Source organism: Coloeus monedula (assembly GCF_965178545.1).
Source record: "Coloeus monedula genome assembly, chromosome: 7".
NCBI classification, from domain to species: Eukaryota; Metazoa; Chordata; class Aves; order Passeriformes; family Corvidae; genus Coloeus; species Coloeus monedula.
The window spans coordinates 28976834-29000219 of record NC_138787.1 but is presented as its reverse complement, the minus strand read 5'-3'; the positions used below and the strand labels follow the sequence as shown (position 1 = coordinate 29000219).

Here is a 23386-nt window from a genome sequence, read left to right as displayed (position 1 = left end):
AAGTGACTGGGCATGCCAGCACAGATTCTTTCAGCTATTTCTTCCTTATCTTTGTTTTTTTTTTTTTTAAAGTAGAGGTTGTATCATCATAGAATCTGTAACAATGGAACTGACCATTATTGCCAATAGAACATTTCTTGTATTTAATTTAATTTAATTTAATTAGCAGTAACTTAATTCTCCTGGGCATGAATATCTTGCTTTCATGCTGGGCAAGGCAGGCCCTCTTCCCCTTAGTCACTCAGTCTCATTGAAATCAGTGAGGTCTGTCTTGCTCTACTGTGAGAGGTAAGCAGGCAGTGCATGGTGACATCTTTAAAACACTTCAGTCACTGTAACAGTAGCACTAATCTTCCTTTTAGTGATTGCAAATAGAATGTTTTTCTGTTGGCATCGATGTAACTATATATAACTTGGTAAGTCCGAGTTTCCCCTTTTCCAGAAAAAGCCAGTGAGAAGAAGATACGAGCCCTATGGGATGTACTCGGATGACGATGCCAACAGTGATGCATCCAGCGCTTGCTCGGAGCGCTCCTATGGCTCCAGGAACGGGGGCATTCCACACTACCTGCGGCAGACTGAAGATGTGGCTGAGGTTCTGAACCACTGCGCCAGCTCCAACTGGTCTGAAAGGAAAGAAGGGCTCATAGGTCTTCAGAATTTACTGAAAAGCCAACGGACACTGAGGTGACTTCATAGGTTTCTGGTGTCAGTAATTCATGAGGGGTGGTTACAGCCAGAAGCCAGTATTATTTAACTGCCTTATGGAGACAGGTAGTGTCTTCATGGCTGTGAAGGCTTTGTCTCCACAATGTGGGATTGCAGTTAACTTTTGGAAAGGTTTCTGCTGTGTCGTCAGGGTAATTTGTGGCAGTAATGTAGAAAGGGCTCAGGTAAGCATGCTGTCTTCTCTTAGCCTTCATCCATCTCATGAAGACCTCCAATGGTAGGTGCTTGTTGCAGCACAGTGAGATTTCCCACAGTGGTGCTATTGTAAACATGCTCAAGGGGTGGTGCCATTTTTACATTAGTCTGTTTGAACCTTCAATATTTTTTTCCCATGGCAATTTAGTTGATGAAGCAAACATTGTACTTACTCTAAAATGACTTGGGGTGTGGGTTTCAAAGCTGAGATCAGACGATGCTGGCATTGGCTGTACTTTGATTCTTTATGAAGGCTGTGTTAGGTGCAATTATATATCTTGTTTAGAACTCTTGAAAAATTTTATATCAGAAACCTGTGTCCTATAAATGGTGTAGTGTATAATGTAGAGGGAAGTTTCTTAGGGCAGTGAAACTTTGCATGTGGTAGGAGAGGAAGACCTTTTTCCCTTATAGGGAACCGTAAAACCCCTTCAAACACCTTTGGCACATCACACATTAAAAGAGATCTTAGAATTATCCAGTAGATCCCAGAATTATCCAATAGTCATGTGGAAATTCCCTGTGGCCACAGGTCATGTTAACTAGACAACTGGCTCGGACATTTCACCCTTAGTTTATGGAGAAAAATGTTTGAAACAAGGTGTTTATCTCTTGGCTCCTTTGAAGATAACATTCACAAATAGCTGTGACAATTTTATTTTCCTGTTATGAATAGTATGTATTTAAATTATAGCCAAGTTTGTAAGTGTTTGTTGCATGGTTTAGAGCCTCCCTGCTTGGGTTTGTGCAATTGTTTCCGTTTTAAAAGGGCTTCACACTGGCTGAAAATGTTGGATGGTTCATGCTAACAGTCTGAATGAAAATGTACTGAGAGCAGGCCTGAAACAGTTGCTTTCTTGCCATCATAAAAATATTCTAGCACTTCACATGATGTGATACAGGCCTTAAATGGGAAGTGCTCCAGGTTTTTAAAATGGGTAGTTAGAGTCTCTAGATCAGAGATGCTTTTTGATGTAGTCTATTTCTGAGTCTCTTAAAAGACACTTCCACCATGTGTGCTGTCTTTTTTCTTTCTCTTTAACGAACTGTCTGGAAAAACTGTGGCACCTCATTACTTGTATGAAAAACTTAGGTGAGATTTTGATTTTGCCACAAAAGTGTGTGAGGATTATAAACAAGGTTTGGAGTGCTGCTGGGGATAGTTGCAAGGGAGGAAGTGCTGAGAAGTTTTGGTGATGGGCTGTTTATCCAGGTCAGTAGCTCATAGCAAAAATGCTGGTGGAATTAAACTCTTGATTTCAATCCTGCTGGTTGTAGTGCTTGAACTCTGCTGTCACCAGTCCCTCAAACTAGCAAGTTGTCTTAGCTTTGATCCTGAATAATTCTTAAACCTGTCCCAGAAACTACACCTCTGCACAGTTATTTTTTTAATTTGATACTGGGTTTAGTTCTCTATATTTCATTTTGGTTTTCTTTTGATCTGCTTCCTCCTTGGTTCAGAGTTGATTTGGTGCCTGTTCTGATGATTAGATTTTATCATCCTGTTTGTTCCCACGGCATCTTAAGAACATCATCAAGGTCATCAGTCCAAGGGGCAAGTCTTGTCTTCTAATTAAACCTGATACCTTCTGTTGTGGTATAACACATTAATAAAAGGCAGTGATGTGGCTAGGTTTTCTTTAGTATTCCGAACTGAAAGATGGCTGATCCTGTATTAGCTGGGATTTGCATATCCAGAGATGTGCATGCAAAGTGGAGTGGCACTTACCCATCCTCTTTGTTTCCTACAGCTTCATGTGGCCCTACTTTTTTAAGGGCTCTTCCCATAAGGTCTTCTAAATAAAACAAGGCAAATGAGTCCCTTAAGGAAATGTTCTTCTACTGCCTGTTGCAGTTTAGTACTTGCATTGTTACCTTAGGTCTGAGAGCTTTTAGAAACAGACATGCTTATACTTGCTGACTTTATATAACCTTTGTCCAGAAAGAAAATTCATTAGCGCAATAAATAGGGTTTCATTCAGAGAGCTGCAATCTACATGATATCAGGAGAGTATTGTAGTCATTTTGAGCCTGTGCAGCCTCTCCCTGAATTAAGCTGGCAGTTTTCTGTGATGTTTTTACAAAGACTTTTCCCTTCCTACCAGACTCTTAAACCCATTGGTTTTGTGCCCTTTTAAAATTTAATCAGCCTTTCATGCATAGATTTATTGGGAAAAAAAAAAAAGTCCTGTGTTACTTAGAAGCAATAAAACATAAAATATCTGTAGACTACTGCCATATTCTGGCCTGTTTGAAGATTATCTTTAGAAAGAGAGAAGCTGGTGGATTGTAGAATTAGTGCTGGTCTGGAGATACATTACCTATAGTCAAAATCTTCAGTAACTCTTCTCTGAGCAGTCAGTACTCATTTCACTAGTTGCTCTGGTTTCATTGTAATTGTGAAAAATGCATAGTTGCATCTGTAGTATGCAGGAAATGTAACTTGACTGCCTTGCTCTGTTTTTGTTTGCACCATAAACAAGAAGAGCTTTTGTATTTTTTGCCAGTTTGCCTTGCAGGAAAGCTAAGACTTTTATTTTCAATACATTGCAGATAAGAACTTTGGCACCAAATGGTTCTGCATTTGACTCTAACTCAGTATCTCATGCATCATTCTTTTTTCCCCACTGCCATAAAAAGAGCACTACTGAGCACCTAATAATCTTTTGCTAATAGGAACTTAGATTGTTCCCTGATGTAATTATCTTCTGATTTCAGAGATTGCCATTTGTTAATCTGTCTTCCATTTCTATATATTTGTCTCCTCAATGTGCCTTCTGTCAGACTTTGGAGTCAGTTCTGATCTGTTAATAGTCTGTGATTGTAGACTGATACTACTGAAGCAACTGGGAATTTAAACCAAAATATTTAATTAGTATATAACCAGAAACTTCTGATTTTACTTGAAAATTTGAAATCCTTGACACAAAGGAGACTTGAAAAATCTATTCTTAAACTGAAAAAGATGCATAATTCAGTGATTCAGTGACCTTGACCCAGGCAGAAACTTAGTGCCTCCCAAACATGCACATTTTCAAGTTGTCTTCTGTGGTACAGAATATAGAAGAAAATAAAAGCAGCAGGAAATACAAGTGTCTGGCTTAAGATTTAAAAAAATAAATGTTTATTAGATTCTTAATGTAAAACTGGTGATCCCAGCAGTTAAACTGGAGTGCCAGTAAAGGCTTTGCCTAGATATACAAAGTGTTCAGAAGTGTGACTGAAGTAACATTTAAATAAAGAAGGTTAGCTCTTTCAGCTGTTAATATTTATTAGCTGCTTTTTTTTCTTGCTGCAGTGAAAACTTTGGCATTAATGTCGTGTTTTATTTATGTATTTTAGCCGAGTCGAGTTAAAAAGGCTGTGTGAAATATTTACTCGCATGTTTGCTGACCCTCACAGCAAGGTAAGATCACAAAAGCCTTGGCTCACTCTCCTACATTACCATGTGTACACATTTGACCCTGTTCCAAGATGAGTGGTTTGTATTTCTACCCCTGCCATCTGCCAGGGAAAACTGGCATTTATAAATCTCCCTGGCTTTCATTTGTTCTACAAGGAGGGGATGTGTTTCGGTCTCTCTTATGTTGGTAGGAACTGGTTACTCCATGCTTCCTGAGGAGCAGCCTAATGCCTTTCAGAGGTTACCTCCTGGAGTGAAAAGTTCAGTTTGATTTGCACTTCTCTGGGGTGTATTTTTGGTGATACACAGGGAAGAGTGGTCCATGATGGGTCATGAGCATCCCAGCCACTGGGGTTTGTGTGTTGTATACACCTGGGACCAGATGTCTTGCCAAGATACTATTCTGAATCTCATAATTATGATCTTAAATATAGCTACTTTGCCTTCTTTATAACACTGACCTTTGAAGTTAAAGGCTGTGGCATGAATTTACAGACATTTCTTAAGGAGAAGTGGGCCACAGAATGGGGAGGTAGGGCTCATAGGCATGTTCAGAACTAGTGGCTTTCTATTAACAGCTAAGGGGCAGCAGGGAGAAAGGAATAGGGAATTTCATGCCCTTTTCTGAGTTTTGCTAGTTCAGGAAAACCAGTTTAAAAGATTTGCAGTTGGGTTAAATGCAGGTTGAGAAAGAATAAGTTGTATAAATCTTTGTACTTCAAGACCTCTTGGTAAAACAGTTTTAATAAATGGTTGTCAGGTGGAAATTCCATGGGCAGGCAGAGTAGCCTGTCACAGGTCTTGCTCAAAATGTGCATTTTTGGCCTTAATTATACTGTAGACCAGCTGTCCTGTAGGTCTCACCAAACGTGTAGTACCTACCTGTAAGTTCTTAATGTTTTGGTTCCCCAAGGTATGTGTAGTGGAAAGGATGGAGGTGTAATTATTTGCTTGCAAAATATCTCCAATTTTTTGAGTAAGGTGGGAGTTTATTGCACACTGGGCTCAAATATGTCCTTTGTGGCAGCAGTGATCTGTCATCTGCACTGCTTTTATAGAATTACTGATACAAACTCATTAGCTGTGGTGTTAAACACATGTAGCTTTGTTCATATAAATGTATATAAACATATGTTACTTTCTTGACTGAGGAGACTGAATCTGATCCAAGGTATACAATGTTTTAAGTAACTCTGCTGAGAAGAGATTGTGTTTTAAGAAAATGTAAACTTTCAATGAATGTGTCTTTTATCTGTTGAGAAACTGCATCCTTGATCACTCTGTGTGCTAACGAGTGGTTTGTTTTGTTGCATGGCCTGCTTTGCCGTGGAATTCACAACAGAGAGTAAGTGTTTCCTACCCCCTTCCTTCATTCGTTACATGTGGTATTTTAATACAACACATTTTAGATGTCTTGTGTGATCTTTTTTTCCAGAGCAATGTAGTCACTAAAATCATTCATTCATGAAACTTTTATAACAAAATCATCCTGAAACTCAGACCGTAAACCCCCCTCCCCTTTGAATATTTTTATTTTAAGAACTGTATTTCTTTTTCTGACACTTGTTTTGTTTATAGGTCTTCAGCATGTTTCTGGAAACCCTGGTTGATTTCATCATCATTCATAAAGATGACTTGCAAGATTGGCTTTTTGTTCTCCTGACCCAGTTGCTGAAGAAAATGGGAGCAGATTTGTTGGGGTCTGTGCAGGCAAAAGTTCAAAAAGCTCTGGATGTCACCAGGTAGAGTACTCAGATGGCAAGTGTTGTGGAGATTTTTTCAGGATTACAGGAGGGCATAAACATTTTAGAAATCCAGCAGTGCTGTGTATTTTGAGGGTTCAACCTTGATGAATATAAGAATAAAGGTGAACAAAGTTATGTCACAGTATTTCAAGTATTGAATTAAAACGGCCTGTCTCTTCTAAATAAGTAACTTCAAAAATAAATGTAAAAATGTATAACTGATTAATGTTAGGGTTTTGTGGGGTGTTTGCTCAGAAATCAGGTTTTTTTGATAGACAGGTACCAAAAAAATTGCAGTATTCAGGATATGAAAGGTACTTTACCACAAAGTTCAGCACCTCTTTCATGTTCAAACACAAATAACAGGATCAGGATAAGATCTTGAATGCTACTGCAGTGCTCACACCAGTTCTGCACTCCATGTCCTTTTCAAAGGATATCCTGCATAGGACACTATTACAATAATGTTCAGCTCGTTCTAGAAATAGGTTAATTAAAAAAGAGAAGAAAAAGTAATAATAATCTAGGAGAAAATAGAATAAAGTAGGAAAAAAGAGGAGAGAGTTCAAAACCAGGTATGAACCCTAAGGACAAGATAAACCAAGCTGCTTCTAGAGATAAGGAAACAAAGCAGAGTCTGAAATGTAAAGGAATGGACTGGTGTGCCAAAAGCTGAAGAAGTATACAGAGAGTAAAGTAACAGTGTGTAAAGATACTGATTTAGCAGTTTTCTCCAGTATTGTGTCAGTAATTAGCTAATCCTTAAGTTTAGAGTTCCTCTTATTGATAGTAAAGTTACCAAGGAGAAAAAAGCATGTTGAAATCTGTTTTGTAAGCTTTAAGGTATTGAGTTAATTTAGCTTATGTTGCATTATGTTTTTGCCTTTGTTTTCTTTGGACAGGGATTCTTTTCCATTTGATCAGCAATTTAACATTTTGATGAGGTTTATTGTAGATCAGACCCAGACACCAAACCTGAAGGTCAGTATCAAAAGCCATTTCACTGGAGCATCAACATGCTTGTCTTAGCTTGTCATGTCAGGCATACCATAAGGCACAGAACTCATGAGAAGGTAATTATTTGCAATATGTGCATGATAGAGAAATTATATTGGCAACTTTGAGACATGCATGTCACAGGAATACTTCTCCCCCACCATGTGACAAATTCTTGCCAATCTGTAGTGGTATCTGTTCCTATGGGAAAAATGCATCTTTGCCAGCTCCTGAGCTTCACAAATCCCTTTTCATTTCTCAGGTGAAAGTTGCTATCCTGAAGTATATTGAGTCCTTGGCAAGACAGATGGATCCAACAGACTTTGTGAACTCCAGTGAGACAAGACTTGCTGTATCTAGAATTATAACTTGGACAACAGAACCAAAGAGCTCAGATGTGAGAAAGGTAAGACAGGACAATGAAGTATTTGCAGTAATTATCACTGTTCAGAAAGGAGAAAAGAAGCAACAAATCTGTCATAAAGGTAATGAGAAGTTCAGTGATTAGACTCTAACTTAAAAAAACCCTGATTTTGCATACCTCACTGTCCAAACAAAACTGTCAATTCAGTCCACACACAGTTCTGAAGCGTGTTTTCATAATTTTTTTCCTTTCATAATTTTTGTGTGCCTTTTAACTATTATTACCATACATAAAGAGATCATAGTTTGAAAATGTGCTTTTTCTTGAGCATTCTGGAAATATCTCTAGGTCTGTTTGTTGTTTAGGTGAAGGGTTTGTGCTTTGTAGACTGAAAGCTAGCAAAATTCAGTGTTATAATGTTGTTAAAAGAAAGTAAACAAATCAGTAAGCTGCCAGGGGCTCTCAACCCTTCTCTTTTAAGTGCTGTGTGTTTATCTCTGCCTGGAAAAACTGACACAATTAGGTCAGGCCTGGGTAATAGTTACCTTGTTCTTTATCTTGCTCTAGATGCAAGTTTCAGGCAAGCTAAAATAGGACAGTTAGTGATATTCATCTCTGCCAAGAGACAAGCAAGGCTTAGTTTTATGTAGCTGGCATCTGTAACACAATTTAAAGTTACCTTCTATTTCCAGTAGGAGTTAAAGGCTTTGAGATGTACTTGGATTTAAAAAAAACCCAACCAAATTTTAATAATTCCAGAATGTAAAAATTCTATGAGAACTTAACACTATATGCACATAAAATGTTGACTTAATACTAGAATAACATACCATTTTATAACTTCGGAAATACTAAAATTACTTTTATTTGATTCTGATAAAAAGATTGCTGGGTATCAAATATGCTGCCACACACATGTGCAGCATTACCCAGCAGCTTGAAGGAAGGCTTCAAAGAAGCTGTTTGGGTGTGTGCTGTTTGCTTGCTCGCATACAGATGATTGGTTCTGGGGCAAAAAGGAACATCCTGTTTTCTGAAGACTTTCTACAGGGATTATTGACAGCACTGTAACTGAAACTTGCTTCTGTGAGATAGTCTGCCTCAGGAATAAAGGGGTACTTTAAATTCTGGACTTGGATCTGGAATATGGATTTGCATTTTAATGTTTCTGTGTCCAAAGTCAGAAAGAATTGATCAGGCAAAGCAGCTGCTTCTGTGTTACAGTTCAGGTGGATCTCAAGCAGTTTACTCTGCTGCTGGGCTGTGAGGGGAAGTTCTGATTATTTTAAGTAGAAATATGCATTGAAAAGCAAAATCTCTGCACATTGCTCAGCAGGAGAAACATTCCACCATTAGAGGTCATCATTGCTGCGTGCAAAGGGAGCAGAGCAAAGTATGCTGCAGCTGAAAAATTGGACGTTTGCTGTTCCGTGTGGGCTGTGGGGAGCAGGTGCTCACTGTGGTGTCCGTCCTTCTGTCTGTTCCAATGGCTTGCACTGCTCTGGCAAAAACTTCCAGCAAGCTCTGCCTGGGCAGTACTTGGGCAAGTGCCTTGGGGCTGACAAGAGATTACTGAATCAAAATGTCTTTTTATTAAACCTGCATGTGACTTGGATTTGCCTTCACTGCCTGTAGTTTTCAAATAAATTATTACACAGTTCAGCTAAGTTAGGCTACTAAAAACGAATGCACAGGTGATCTTTATTTCATCATACCGTTGCTGTACTCTGATTTTATTAAGAACATAGTACAAACCAGAGGCTTTAGAAGAAACAGTGCAGCAAAGGATTTATAAGCAATCATTGGCTATTATCTCTGTCAGGACTGTAGTTAACAGACTAATAAATTCATTATGCAATAGTGAATTGGATTATCAAGAGCCAATCCAGGCAGGTGAAATGTTCTGAAGAACACAATTGAGTATTGCTGTGCTTTTTTTGAGAATATAACTTGGGAAAAAAAAAAGCAGTACCTTTTGAATATCAAGATGATTCATTTAAGCATCAGAAGATTCCACCCTTGTGGAATGTACTATGGCGGCCTTCAAGATCTGAGGTTTTCTAAATGCAAAGCAGACCATGCTTTGTAAACACTGTGACAACCTGAAAATGGAGATGGCAGTGGAGATTACTGGGAAGGAGAAGAATTCAGTTTTGTCTTCAGGTGATTGAAGTACCACAAGAGGCCTGTAAAAAGTGTAAAAATAGGTAGTTTTTCAGTAGAATCTGGGCTTAAGACTACCACTGTAATCAGCTCGCTCCTGCAAGCTGTCAAGAGTGCACATCATTCTTGGTACTGAGGGCTCCTGGGTGGTGTAGTCCAGTCCACAGGTATGACTGTGGCTGACTTGGTGGAACAGTGATGCTGCTGATCAGCTACTCGTGGAGGCGGGGACTCTTTCCCTCAAGAAATGTAGTCCCACAGCCAATATCCTCCTCACCCAAGTCTGAGTTACTGAATTCCACCACAATGCAGGTAGCATCTGTGTGTGGTGGCCATGCTGTTCTGTCTGGGGTTTGAGCAGAGGCAGATAAAGCAAAGTTCCTCACACTGGTGATCTCTCTCAGCAGTGGGGAAGGCATGTGGCTGTTGTGTGCACGTGGTAATTAGTCATGCAGATCTGATCCTGTGATAGCAATCAAGGTGTCTGTTCAAGAAATTGATTATATTTTCAGTCTATACTGAGGTTATCCTTTTGTTAGTGATCATCTGTTCATTACTGCTATTTACTGTGTGATGGTTGTAGAGGTCCCAGCCACATAGTGTTAAGGCACTGTGGAAAAATAGAACAAAAAATGTCATTTAGCCCAAAAACCTTTTCAAACCGAATGCTACAGCTTTATTAATTACTTTATGTTTTCTTGTGACAACACTTAAGTACACTTAATGGGCACACTTAACCAATCTGACATGACTTGGAACTACAGCTCAAGTTTTGTAGCCAGTGAAATCAGAAAAAGTCAAAGGAAATGCTGTTTTGCATAGAACAATTTATGGTCCTGTATGGAATGACACCTGTAGTTAAACATAAGCTCTGTTATCACAAGGAAAATGTGATGTACTATGAAAAACATGCAGTTGATACTAAAGAGTGTGTCATTGACAAAATGTCGTGATTCCCTCTCAGGGCAGAAACCATTTAAACTGCTGATAGTAGCCATGAGCTGTGTACAGTTAAACTTATTGTCAAGCTTTAGGTTTAAAATAAGGTGATCTGCAGTGTGTTATGGGTAAATATTTGTCTTGTTTTAAAGACTGTTAGTACTTGTGGGTGTTTACCCTGCATTCGGCTTAAGGTTTACTTCCTGCAAGCAGTGCTGGAAGAAAGGGGAGGGCATTTGCCCTCCATGCTGAACAAAAGCCACAGGGTAGGAGCAGCTCCTGCAGTGCTGCCTGGAGACCTGGATGGGATGTGTTTCCAGTGTGAGGAGAGCACCTGTTGGTGATGCTTGCACATGCAGCCAGCTCATGGCTTTTTCCCCAAGCAGAGCTTATCAGTGGGCAGGGCACAGATCAGGCTTTCAGATAACTGAGCTGTGATTTCAACTGCAGTAGTATCTAGCCTTGTATGAGGTACTTGACTTTCCTCTGCACTGATTTATTCCCCTCTGTAGCAGGGTGTTAATTCTGACTTTCCTCTGGAAATTGTTTGATTTGATGAAATAATTATACAAAAGCCAGTTAATTGCCACAGAGAAAAGTAACACAATAGCAATGCTAATACTGTGATGACTGGTCTGTGAGGACATTATAAGTCAGTAACTTCACCATTTTATTAGTAATACTGCCAGCAAAGTTGTTGTGTAATCTTTACGTAGGTAAAATGCTTATTGAATTTGGATGACAGGTATGGGCTCTGTGTGGGAAAATACTTTGATCTTGGAAAAGAGCCATCAGTTTGAGAATGGAAATTAGAGTAAGGCTTCTCATTTGACTCTGGCCAAAGCCTACAGAAGCCTCCTGTCCAAGGCTTGTCTGAATGGAAACTTTTATTTAACATAAGTGCCCAGAATTTGTGGGTATGGAATCAGCTGTGAGGGCACACAGGATCTTAATGTTTAGGAGGACCTTGTACTGAGGCTGAAGGGGAATGAGGCCGCCTGAGGTGAAGGCCAGTGACAATTCTTACCATCTTGTCAATCAGCCTAGGTCTGGTCTTAATGATAAATAACAAGATCTGTATTGCCTGATTGGTATTTGAAGTACTAATCTTGGAGCAGAAGAACTTTTTTCCTTTTTTTCAAGTATCCTGACTGGCTTCTCTATTGATGAGACATTCCTACAGTGGTTTTATTTTACAAGCCTGAAGGCATTTTTACATGTTATGGGCAGCCTTATGTCACATGTACATCATGTTCTACCTTCCACTTATGTAACTGGGAAAACTTTTTCTTTCAACTGCCCCACTTGTCACTGCAAGCTGCCCTTGAATACAGACGGTTGGATGGGTTTTGGTGAGAAACTAGGATCACTGCAATGAATCAAAAAGCCCAGGAGGGTGCTTGTGTTGCTCTAATTTTCATGAAGATGAAGCCCCCCTGGGAGTACCTTGGGGAAGGCCCTCCTTGGATTGGTACCACTGGTTTTCAGGTGATGTGTAGGGATAGCCAAAGAAAATGACTTTGGGATCTTTTTTTTTTTTCACGAAAACTGATTGAGAAACAGTTTCTGAGTTATGCAGAAGGTAAAGATTTCAGAGAGAAAGCTGCAGGCCAGCAGACTCTTCATAAGCTGAAGCAGGCAATGAAAACGTAATTAATTCTTTAACTAGTAATCCTCAAGGTAATTTCTTGAGAAATATTGATATGTCACTTTGATAAGGAAATCCTGTCTATCAGTAAAGCCTAGATAGAGCAACTTTGGATAAAATATTGCTGTGATATCTGTAGGAGGAGGACTAGTGAGAGGAAAGCAAACACTTTTAAGGAAAGGAAATTAAGCTCCTTTGCATGGTGATGCCATGTAACCTCTAAAATCTCTTCAAAGTTTTAATTTTCCATCTAGCATCAGGCTGATTTCTGCAACTCTAGGACAGATGTGTCACTGTAAGAGCACTCCCAAAGCCTCTTAGTGAGCTGAAATGGCATTTTGCTGATCTTTGCTGGTGTTGAGCAATAAACGCTGTTGGTCATGGCCTGTTGCAGTAGCAGTGGCAAAGAGAACATTTGCAGAAATGCTTTTGAATGGCAAATTGTTTTAGCCAAAAAATATTCCTAAAGAAGTCAAACTCAGTCTAAATGCCCAGAGGAACTTCTGTCTGGCACTTAAAACATAGTATTAGGAAAAATAGTGTAATACATCAAAAATGGCACCTGGTGGACTGTAGTACTTACTTGGTTTAAAGCTATTACAACAAAAAGGATCTCTGTGTCCTAGCTGTGTTTCCAAAATAGTATCCCTCATTTTCTGTTTGTTTTGAATTTGATGCTACAGAGCTATGAGAGCCCAAATGTTTTTAGTGTACTCAGTGTAAGAAAATGGCTTTCACACAATGTTAGTGGCCAGAAAATCATGGTGTGCTTGCTGGAAGCATGGTGCTGGGGTAGATTTCCTTAAAACAAGTCCCTCCACTTTATACAGCCCTCTAGTATGCTTTGAGCTGAAAGCAGTTTGAATATAAGCACATACTCTGTTTGCTAGAGGAGCTAGTGCATGGTAATATGAGGGAAGAAATAGCTTCACAGGGTGTGTGTACTCACACGTATATTATATGTCTGTGCGCAATATGTTTGTGTGTACGTGCCATTGTATAAACACACACACACACCCCCCTACACAGGTATAGGTGATATATCTGCTTTGAAAATCAGGTCTAGAGGTGATGTTTATGTGATGCATTGCAGAGCTGTTTGGAGTGTGACAGATAATCCTGCCATACTTCCTCTAGCATTTTGAAACTCCACGCAGATTAAAGTTCGTGTTTTCATTACAAACCGTATGACTTCAGTAGCTCTTCTTTCTTAGTTTATATGTGGGAACTTTTGCCTGAGAATTCAGACTTCTGTCATGCCAGGTGTACAAGAAAAATTTCTCAGTTGTTAATGAAGTGTAACCTTTGTTTCTAGTCCTGAAACCTGCTTTTGCAACAACTGTAACTTCATAATGAGCAAAGTTACTCATGGCAGCCTTCATCAGCTTCATTTCTGGGGTAATGTCTGGTTTTCAAGAAATAATGTACATTTTGCCATGGTCTTTTCTGTGCCTAGGTCATGAATCAGCAGCACACATGAATCGTAATCTGCTATAGAAAAGTAATCCAAACGTGGTGATTTGGTGCTGCATCTTTTTTGCTGTCACTTTTCTGAGATGCCTTTGACACTTATAATGCAACCATCTCTGACTTGCAAAAGGCTTTCATGATGTATTAAGTGTGTACTGTGTAAAACACAATATTAACATGGATTTAATCTGTTTCTGTATTTAAATCTGTTAAACAAATTCTTTCTTTTCAGGATGTGGATGTGAACAGCATATTCTAATACAAGTGTTTTGGGAAAACTGTGTGTTTTAAAACTAGTACTCAAGCTAACGTGCTTGGATTATGTATAAACTGCTAAAGCCATTGTGCTTCATATTGCCATCTGTGTCTGTATTGTGGATGTCCTTGCTCATCTGATTCTAGGCCTGAAAAAGGAACAAGCAGGAGGTTTGGTTCACTAGATAGTTTGTTAGTTCAGTGGCAGCTAATACTTAATTGTCTGCTGGAAAGTACACTGAAGTAACACTTGTTTAGAGCTTCCAGACTCAGTAGATGTGAATAACTCACTTAACATCAGCTACTCACTGGAGAATTGAAGCCGTGTGCCAGTGTGTGCTAATGCAAGCTGCCTAATGTGCAAGTGCCGCCTCTTGATCTCAGTGGATCTCTATTTGATCTGCAGTTTAGTATCATTCAAAGTGACATAGGAGAGAGCTTCTCTGCCCCATTGTGTCCTAAGTTATTAAAAACCACATTTGCCTTAGACTGGATGGTGAAGTGTGTGTTGCATTCAGAATATGATTGTGTTTGTCAAAAGTGAGTAGATGTTACTGAGGTTCTTCCCCAGACTGATCACGTGATAAAAGGCATTTATAGGCAGTGTTGGTCCATCAGACTGATGTCCAGACTGGGGACAGGAGTTTGCAAGTTCTTAACTGTAACTTACTCTGAACTTAGAGATATCTGTGAGGGCAGGTGCCAGGAGATGCACCTATTCCTCCATTCCTGGCTGGCCAGATGCAAGTGCCACCTCAGTTCAGCAAGGCCTAGGCTCTGCACCTCAGCAGATGTTTTCAAGTGATTGTGGAGGCCACCAGGAGGTTGCCACAGCAATGCCTTGTAGAAGAACTAAGGGATGATCTGTGAGCCTGAGAGCTGTGGCTGAATTTAATATTTAATTTTAATTTAATTTCCGCTGCCCTCTGCTGAAAGAAGTGCTCTTCTGATGACATCAAATAATGCTTTTTGTTACTTGAAGTGAAGCAAGAAATTGATCAGAATTCTTCTGCAAAAAGATAGCATCTGTACTGTTTAGATGATTGAGTTGAAATCTGTTTTCTTTGAATAATATCAACTTTCCTGTTTGTCAAACCCAGACGATGCATAGTTGGGTGGGTGAGGATTTGCCAGCTAGGACAACTACAGCCTCCTCAGGGCCTGGTGAAGGAAACTTGGAAGAGAAATGTAAACAGGTAGACTGAAAGCCTTGTGCACTAATCACACTAATTGTGTTTGCAGTCTCAACTCAACTGTCTAGCTGTGCAAAGAGACCTGGACTGGGAGCCTGAAAAAAGTGTGTCTGTCTGAAGTGATTTTTGGCTTTGATGTGTTTTTCTGTTAACTGTCTTGTTGTAGTTCCTCATAAAGGATCAGGGTACAAAGTCCCCTCCATTTATGGGGTTGCCTGTGTTGGCAGCCCATCACCAATAAATGTTTGAGTAAATTGGGAACTGCCTTCATGTAGGCAGGCAACTAGCTGCTTATTCTGCTTGGTCCACTGGACCAGCAGTAGCAGCAGCAATCATAAGGCACTTTTATTAACCTTAGGTCACTGACCACATTTCCTTTCTAAAATCAATGGATTTTTCCACTTAGCCTTGATCTTTTTGCTTAATAAGCCCAAACAATTTCAAAGAGACTTTCTTGTAATTCAGCCAAGTTGAAAAGGTTACAGCTTTTGATAAATCTGACTATCATCCACCATCTAGGTAAAAACAAAAAACAGATATTGCTAAAGCATTTGTGTCCCTTTAGCAGCTGACACTGTTGGACAGCAGGAATTGCAGTGACCTAAGTGTGCAGCTTTGGGAGCTGCCACTGGCTGGTGGAACCTGATCCCTCACTGCATTGTGATAAGGAAAATAATGAAGTTACATAAGCAATCCTTTGCAAATGATTCAAGAATCTGACACTGAGCCAGACCCCCTCTCTAGCACAGTCAGGCTCTGAAGTGACTGGAGTTTCCCCAGCTCAAGCCAGCAGAGAATGGCTTCATTAAGGTTAGATAATCTGTAGGGTCTACGTTATATGTCACTGAAGGAGATGGATTAGTGTTCTGTACTAATGGTACAGGGACACAAAGGCAAGGGAAAATTCAGATATTACTTTCTTCAGACTATATATCATCAAGCATGAGTGTTGCATGGAGAATGTTTGTGCATTGTGTACAAAAATAAGTTTTTTTTATTGCTTGTTAAATTTATTTACTCTGACAGTAATCTAGTGAAACAAGATTTTCAGAAGATGTCGAGAAATTCAGAGATTATGAAAATGTCTCTGATTTGTCACAAGCTGAAAATCCACAGATTCAAAATTCTTTTTAACATTATCTGTAGAAGATGTCCTTCGATTAGGTAAAAATATGCTAGGTAAGTGAAACTCAGAGGGTTATCAAGTGTGTCCAGATCTAACTATTAAGACAGATGTGGAAATGCTGCTCCTGATGCTCTTCATTACTGAAACAAAATTACTGGTACTAGAAATGGGAAGTATTGCAGGAGTGAGACTTGGAGCATGTTACAAATGTGATTTCAAGCTAGCATGGATCTTCCAACTTTTGAAGCCAGTAAGTAACAGTGTTCATCTTATGGTAGTAGGGACCAAGACCTTTGTGTGTTAAATACTGGGTAGGAAATTATGGGTGCACTTCCAAATAATGGCTTTTGCCTGAAATAAACTTGGAAGTGAAGTTGGATGGCTGAGGATGATTTAGAAAGAGCACAGACAGGGTTTTACCCATGTAACTCCAGTGTTGCCTTTGAGACTTTTACTGGAGCACCATTCTCAGGATGTAGTAGTCCTTGACTTTATTTCAAAAGGCATAAACTATAGGTCTGTTTTCTTTGAGGCCACAAAAGATTGTGAGCACTGGGAGCTACTGTTCAGCACTTCATTCAAAGCCCAATGACTATTTACAGGCGATAGTGAAGCTGCTGAAGAGCACTGGGTACACAGAATACTGGCAGCCACTCCTAAAGACAAGCTGTATTTTGTGCAAAGAGGGAGGGCAGACCTAGTTCTGTTTTTATTAAAGTCAAAGTGCAAAAGTGGAACAAAACTGTAGTGACCTCTGAGACCTGAAACTTCTCTCAGCTACTCCTGAAGGACAGTGTCTGTGGTATTAGTGTTTGTGGTAGAGCTTTGATGAAGGTTTTGCTCAGATTTGTGAGATGCATCTGGAACATCTCTGTCATACAAGAAAGGTCCCTCCAGAATGTCCCATTGTAAAGTGTGTGTGTGCTCTTGCACCTTGTTGCCCTACTTACTTAGGAGGTCTCCAAGGATGGACTTGCTTTCTAAGCCATCAGTGGGAGATTTGTGGGACAAAGGTATCTGAAGTCCTTTCACACCTTGGGCAGCTCCTAATTTAGCAGTTGATAACTCCAGATATTCTAATCTCTAAGCAATCTCTCAATCTGGGAACCTTGTTGATCAATTTTCATGGGGTTTGGTTTGGGGTTTTTTTTGCGGTTTTGGGGTTTTTGGGTTCCTTTGTTTGTTTTTAATCTCGATGAATGTGAGATCTGCTTGTTCTGACATGGAGGATCTGCATGTCCACTCCTAACCATCGAGGATGCGCATGCTGTTCACCAGCGGGAATGTACTCTGGCATGACTTGTCACTTTGCATTCACTGAAACTTGCTGTTCCTTGTTCTGAGATCTCTTGTGTGCAGTAATATTTTTATTACAGAAAATACTGTGCTGGTGAAAACTTAAAAGTTCTTGGATCAAAATGGACAGAAATACACTTCCTTGTTGGATACCAGGCAGGCTTCATGGCAGAGTTGCCCAAAACTTCAGGTCAGAGGAGAGTAGACTATGGAATTGAGAAAGCTACAGGGAAAATTATCTCCCCACTTCTTTCATCCTTAGATCTTTATAATAGAGTGAATAATGACATACTGTGTTTCTGTTCAAGTCAGTGAGAGTTTTGGCAGGAGAGGCAGCATGATCCATCTGGAATGAAGTCTGAAGACCTTGTTTGCTGCAGTCCTTGGAAGCTCATTGAGTGCTGTGGGCCTTGGTTCCTTTGTTGGCCAAATGAAAAGGATGACACTGACCAAACTTTCATAGATGGAAAATGTTTTTCTATACAAAGCTGTGCTAGTTGCTGCTGATGGCAGAAGAAAACAGTATAGCTTGAATTGCAGTTTGCACACTGAAACAATGAGGTACTGTGATTCCCCTCCATTATGAAAGGTTCTTGTGTACTCAAGTTCATCATCTGTGAAGAATTCCACTCCACAGGGAATTGCAGATACACTTAATTATGGCACAGTATGTTTGTGAACACATTATTTACTAAAAAATCCTTCTTTAAATTGATGAGAACAATGAATGTACATTTATCCCCACAGCAGGGAATTACATTTACACCCTTTTCAAAGTTGTTTTTCATTTTTAGGAGATTTTAGAAAGTTCCTGAAAGGGTCAAACACGAGCATCTGCTCTTCCTAAGCATGTGTGTATGCTTTTCCAAAATAAGAGTGTGTGTAGCTTTGCTGCTTAACTTTGTGAGCCCAAGCCACTGCTTTGTGTCCAGATACATATTCTGGAAGTTGATGTGTCAATGGCTACACGCCCCTTGGAGAAGGTGCTGCTGCAGACCATCAGCGGTCATTCATCAGTGCTTCATTTTTATTGTTCTATTTATCAATGTTTGTATGTTTGTATACTTTCAAAGTAAAGTCCGGGAAAAACCCCATAGAATTGGTGCATCCATGAAGGTTGGATGCTGCTGGGGAAGTCTAGTTAGGAACATGTGATGTTAATTACTTTTTCAGGTTTGCACACTGTGATTTATTCTGCTTCCATTCCCATTTGATTCCATTGTCTTAGTTCAGGATATGCAGAGCTGTATGTTTGCTAATGGATATGGGGAGATCCTGTTCTGGCAGCAGTTCTCTGAGGCAGATAAAGCAAACCCTGTCCACTAAAATTAATGGTAGAATTCTCAATTGTTTCAGTGGCACCTCAGTTTCACTTACTAAATTTAGGAAATCTGGTGCAGTGTAGCCTGTCCATGGATGAGAGAATGGTGGTTCTCACCATCCTCATAGATCATCTACTTCAGATGGAGTCTTGAATTGCTGAAACAGCCTCAGTGGGGTTAAGATTTACAAGGAGAGGTGGATTATCTATTTGATGAAACAAACTTAGGATCCCTAGGAGGAGGAGAGGTTGGGTGGGAAGAGAACTAGTCCCACTCACGCATAAAAAGCACAGGAATGACAAATTGCAGTCCTAGAGTCTTCATACTTATTTGAACTTCTAGTTTTATTTGTTCTCAGTAAATCTTTGCAGTAACCTGTTCAATTGAAATGTGTGCTGGACAGGCCAATGGTAAAAGTTGCTCACTAGTTGTGAATAGCTGTACACTTCACATCTGGGCAAATAATTATATAAATGCAAAAATATATTTAAGCTTTAAGAACTAAAAAAATTAACTGTTGCTATTATAATACATTACAAAGAACACTTCAAAGATTTGTCTGGTAGAGGAGTCTTCTTTTTGAGTGAAACACACATCATTTACTGTAAGGTTCACTAATATGAGAATGCATGCTCTTTTCAAAGAATAAAAACTGATGGTCTCTTCTTTCTTCTTCTTTTCAGGCAGCACAAATAGTCCTGATTTCTCTCTTTGAACTGAACACCCCTGAGTTTACCATGTTACTTGGTGCCTTGCCAAAAACATTCCAGGATGGTGCTACCAAGCTCCTGCACAACCACCTCAAGAATTCCAGTAACACCAGTGTGGTGAGAGGCCCTTGTCCTTGCAAACAGCAGAGCCCCAAAGACAGCAGCTCATTGATAAGCTGTTGCAGATGTTCAGTTTGAATTATCTGTAACTGTTGTCTTGAAGCAATGTGGCAACAGAGGCTTTTGTTTGATGTTGCTTTTAATAGGGACCATTAAAATAAAAAACTGAGTTATTTTAAAATTTAATACAGTTCTAACCAGAAGAGATTAAAAAATTACTGAAAAGTGCATTAAAATTGGTGGGGTTTGTGCTTTCAAGTTGGTGGTGCTTTTGAAAGTCCTGCCAGTAATGACTTTTTTGGCTAAAACAGATCCTGATACCACAGATTTTCTGGGTTTATGACTATTATTGAGATCAGTTTAATAACAGATATATTGTCTTTTAAGGAGTTTGCAGGATCTTTAATGTGACCTACAAGGTCACCTCAGTCTATGCCTATTACCTGATGTTCTGCTTTTCTATGAAGCTCTTACATATTTTTATTTCACTGAAGGAATATGTTAGTAGAAGATTTAAATAGGAAATTTCTTTCCCTTCCCAGAGCAGCAAGGATTAGTGAACTTTTATTCTTTTTAATGTGGAAATCTTGTGAACTTGCTGGAATTTGAACCCCCCTATCTTTGCACTTTAACAGGGCCGAGTAGAATTTAGGCTAAGCTAGAACTGCAGTGTTAGGCTTCCAGGCAAATGGTCTGGAATCTCTAATACTTTTGACTCTATGTGAAAAGTGTCAGAATTGAGAGCAATTTCTACTCATTTTGCTGTGGTATAAAAAATTGTGCAGACCAGTGGAAAAATGATAAGTTAGACTGCTTACTTATGCTCCTAACAAGCATAATCAGAATGCTTTAGACAATGTGGAAAATAGCTGTGTAATTAGAATGCTAAATTGCCAGGGTAATGGTGAGCATATTTTGGAGCCTTGCAAATCTTGTTTGAGAAGCTGGATAGCTGGATTGATGAACCATTTCTCTGGCAATATTTGCAGGCTGTACATGCTGTGTATTGAAATTTGGCAGGTACTGTGGTTGTACAGAAGTGCACATACACTTGCTTTATCCTCAGAATTGTATCTTCAGGAGCACATTAAAGAGTAGATGAACCATGGCTGCAGATTTTTAGGTCAAGAGGCATAATCAAAACTGCACTAAGCTTGTCTAGAGCAAACAGAGGCAATGTTTGGACCTGTTGTTGTACTCCTGTCTGTGCATTGCAACACATTGCTAATCCCTGTCTTCCTGCTTCTATGTTAGGGTTCTCCCAGCAATACCCTTGGTCGGACTCCTTCCCGGCACTCCAGCAGCAGAACCAGCCCCTTAACTTCACCTACCAACTGTTCCCATGGTGGACTGTCTCCAAGGTAATGTGGCAGGCTAATTAAACCCCTTGCAAAATACTAAAGGATTTCAACACCGAGTGTGCGTTTGCAGAATATGACTCACTTTGAAAGCAAAAACAAGACAAAAAGTTTACAGTAGATTTCTGCAAAGAAGCAGTGTTTGAACATGATAATATGTGGTTGGTGATTGACTTCAGTGTTCCAGTCCTCATGCTATCTGTGTAATCTTTAATGTCTTTTCTTATCATGTTAGTTTTCTTTCATGGCCTTCTTCAGAATTACATTTATGGGTAATAAATAAAGGTAATATTAATTGGCAGCATAAGAAATAAGGTCTTGTTGAGATTGCATATGTCACAAAGTCTGTGATCACTGTCAGAACAGGAGTTTCAGGTTGTGCCTATTTTTTAGGTGTGGACTTGAGATCAGTAATTCCTCTGACTGTAGTACAGTGCTTGTGCTGCTGAGAGAAGTGCTGCATCTCCTGTTCCCCTCTTATTCTTTGTGAGGATGCAGGACAAGCAGAGGTGGTGACTGTGTTTCAGTGCTGAATACCTCCCAAATTGCTCACTTGGCTGCTCACCAGCAGAGTAGTGGCCTGGTCTTTTGGGCAGCAGGTCTGTTGCAACCAGGTGTTTTGCTGAAGCTGCAGGTGCTACCCTAGAATGTATTGGTCCACTCCAAAATCTTGTATTCAGCCAGCATGGACTCTTGGATGCTGGGAATGTGGATGTTTTGCACCATTAAAACTTAGAGCAGGAGAGATGACATTGTAAACAGTATCTTCTGGGACCGCAGAAATATTGGAGGAAAGTGTCAAGCTCTTACCTGGACGAGATCTGATTCATGCTGGGAAAGCTTATATTTGCTGCCCTTGTCTGCCTGTCCTCTTCATGACATTTGTTGTGGAAGAAATGGTAAGGAAGGAACCATGTTGGGTGAGGACTGCAGTTCGTTGTGCAGTGTAGCAGTTTACACTGAAATCTGTGATCTGCGTTTGTTGCTTGCAAATCTCTCTCTGAAGGGGTGCTTAGACACATGAGTTCCAGTGTGTCAGGGAAAGTACAGGCCTTTAGCATTTAATGAAGAATTGTACTAATTCCAGCAGCATAAGAACCATTGGGGTTTCCTGAGAAAATTTTGGATATCTAGATACATTTTTGCAACTTCTAAATCTGCTGTAATTCCAAACTAAACGACGAGTTTGCAAGCCAAGGTCGAGTTGCCTATTACGAGTTTTTTCCACAAAGGTTTCATTAAGAAATTAAGTGGTAGAGTTTCAGGGGAATGGTTCCAACTATGTTGCTTCCTTTTTGACTAACTTGAGCATTGTTGCCCTGCTGATTTCTGTCATGGGAAATTATTAACTGTGTCTCCTTGTGGTTACGTTGTGGTTTTGTTGGCCGTGTTTGCATGTGGCACTTATTTTATAATTCCACAACCTTTTACCATGCTTTTTGGGTTTTGCCATTGGGACACGACTGTTTATTGCCACTTCACTCACTGTTTTCTATTTGTCTTTGCTTTCTTCTCACCTCTTGATGTCAGGAGGCAAATATCAAAGTATTGATTAATCCAGTGTACGTTGTTGCTGTTGTTTTCTAGAATTTTGGGTTTAGAAACTGAAGGGGTTTTTTCCCCATGTGATTTATTCTCAAGCATTAGTTAGAGAGGGCATGTAATTCCAGAGCATTCTGCCGTGGATGCAGTCGGCCAGGAATTGCCTTTAGAAAACAATCGTTCCTTCCATTTTCTATAGAGTTCTTGGGGGTGTTTATTCAAAAATTTAGGTGTCTTCGAGAAGTATGTCCTGCTTCCTTGATGGATTTAGTTATTCAGGAGTGATGTTTAAAAGTTACTCTTCATGATAGGTAAAGGTGGAAGCTGCTATGAAAGCCCTTTAAAATATTTGGAGGGGAGAAGTTGTACTTTTTTGTGGTGAGTGACCTCTGAGCAGTTACAGTATCTGCAGATTTTTGCCATTTGTAGAAAAGGCAGTGGCAAATACTGCAAATTAGAGGCAGTAGTTTCTGATGCTCTGCTGGGCTGCATCCTCCTTGAAAATGTCTTGTGCAGCACAGTTTGGGCATGGTCCTGATTTAAAGGGAGAATGTAGCTCTGGTTTTCCTTCTTTCAGAGAAAAGGCTTTGAAAGATGTGCTAACAGATTGTGGTAAGTAGGGTAGGTTGCAGTATTACATTTTTTGGTATAGGTGCTTCAGTGTCATGTTTCCATTTCAAATGCTTGTTGTTTGCTATTCAGCATTGGTGTGAAATACCACTTTTCTCTCTACAAACTTGGAACATAAGCACAGCCAGGTCATTCTGATAGCAGTGCATTCTTTGTGTACCTCTCCTCCAAAAGTAGGCTTG

General features: G+C 39.7%; 1 protein-coding gene across 7 annotated transcripts in view; it reads left to right on the top strand.

The window, feature by feature from the left end:
• Window positions 1-23386, top strand: part of CLASP1 (cytoplasmic linker associated protein 1) — a 173251-nt gene that overhangs the window by 121462 nt on the left and 28403 nt on the right. For 4 of the 7 annotated variants that reach the window (XM_082285311.1, XM_082285312.1, XM_082285310.1 and 1 more), the window contains 8 exons: window positions 443-687; window positions 4267-4330; window positions 5906-6069; window positions 6975-7053; window positions 7331-7474; window positions 15008-15103; window positions 19528-19671; window positions 20929-21035. In XM_082285311.1, coding sequence (XP_082141437.1) covers window positions 443-687; window positions 4267-4330; window positions 5906-6069; window positions 6975-7053; window positions 7331-7474; window positions 15008-15103; window positions 19528-19671; window positions 20929-21035 — 1043 coding nt within the window. The remainder of the gene's footprint in view (window positions 1-442; window positions 688-4266; window positions 4331-5905; window positions 6070-6974; window positions 7054-7330; window positions 7475-15007; window positions 15104-19527; window positions 19672-20928; window positions 21036-23386) is intronic. The other 3 variants (XM_082285315.1, XM_082285314.1, XM_082285313.1) reach the window with 1 other exon arrangement.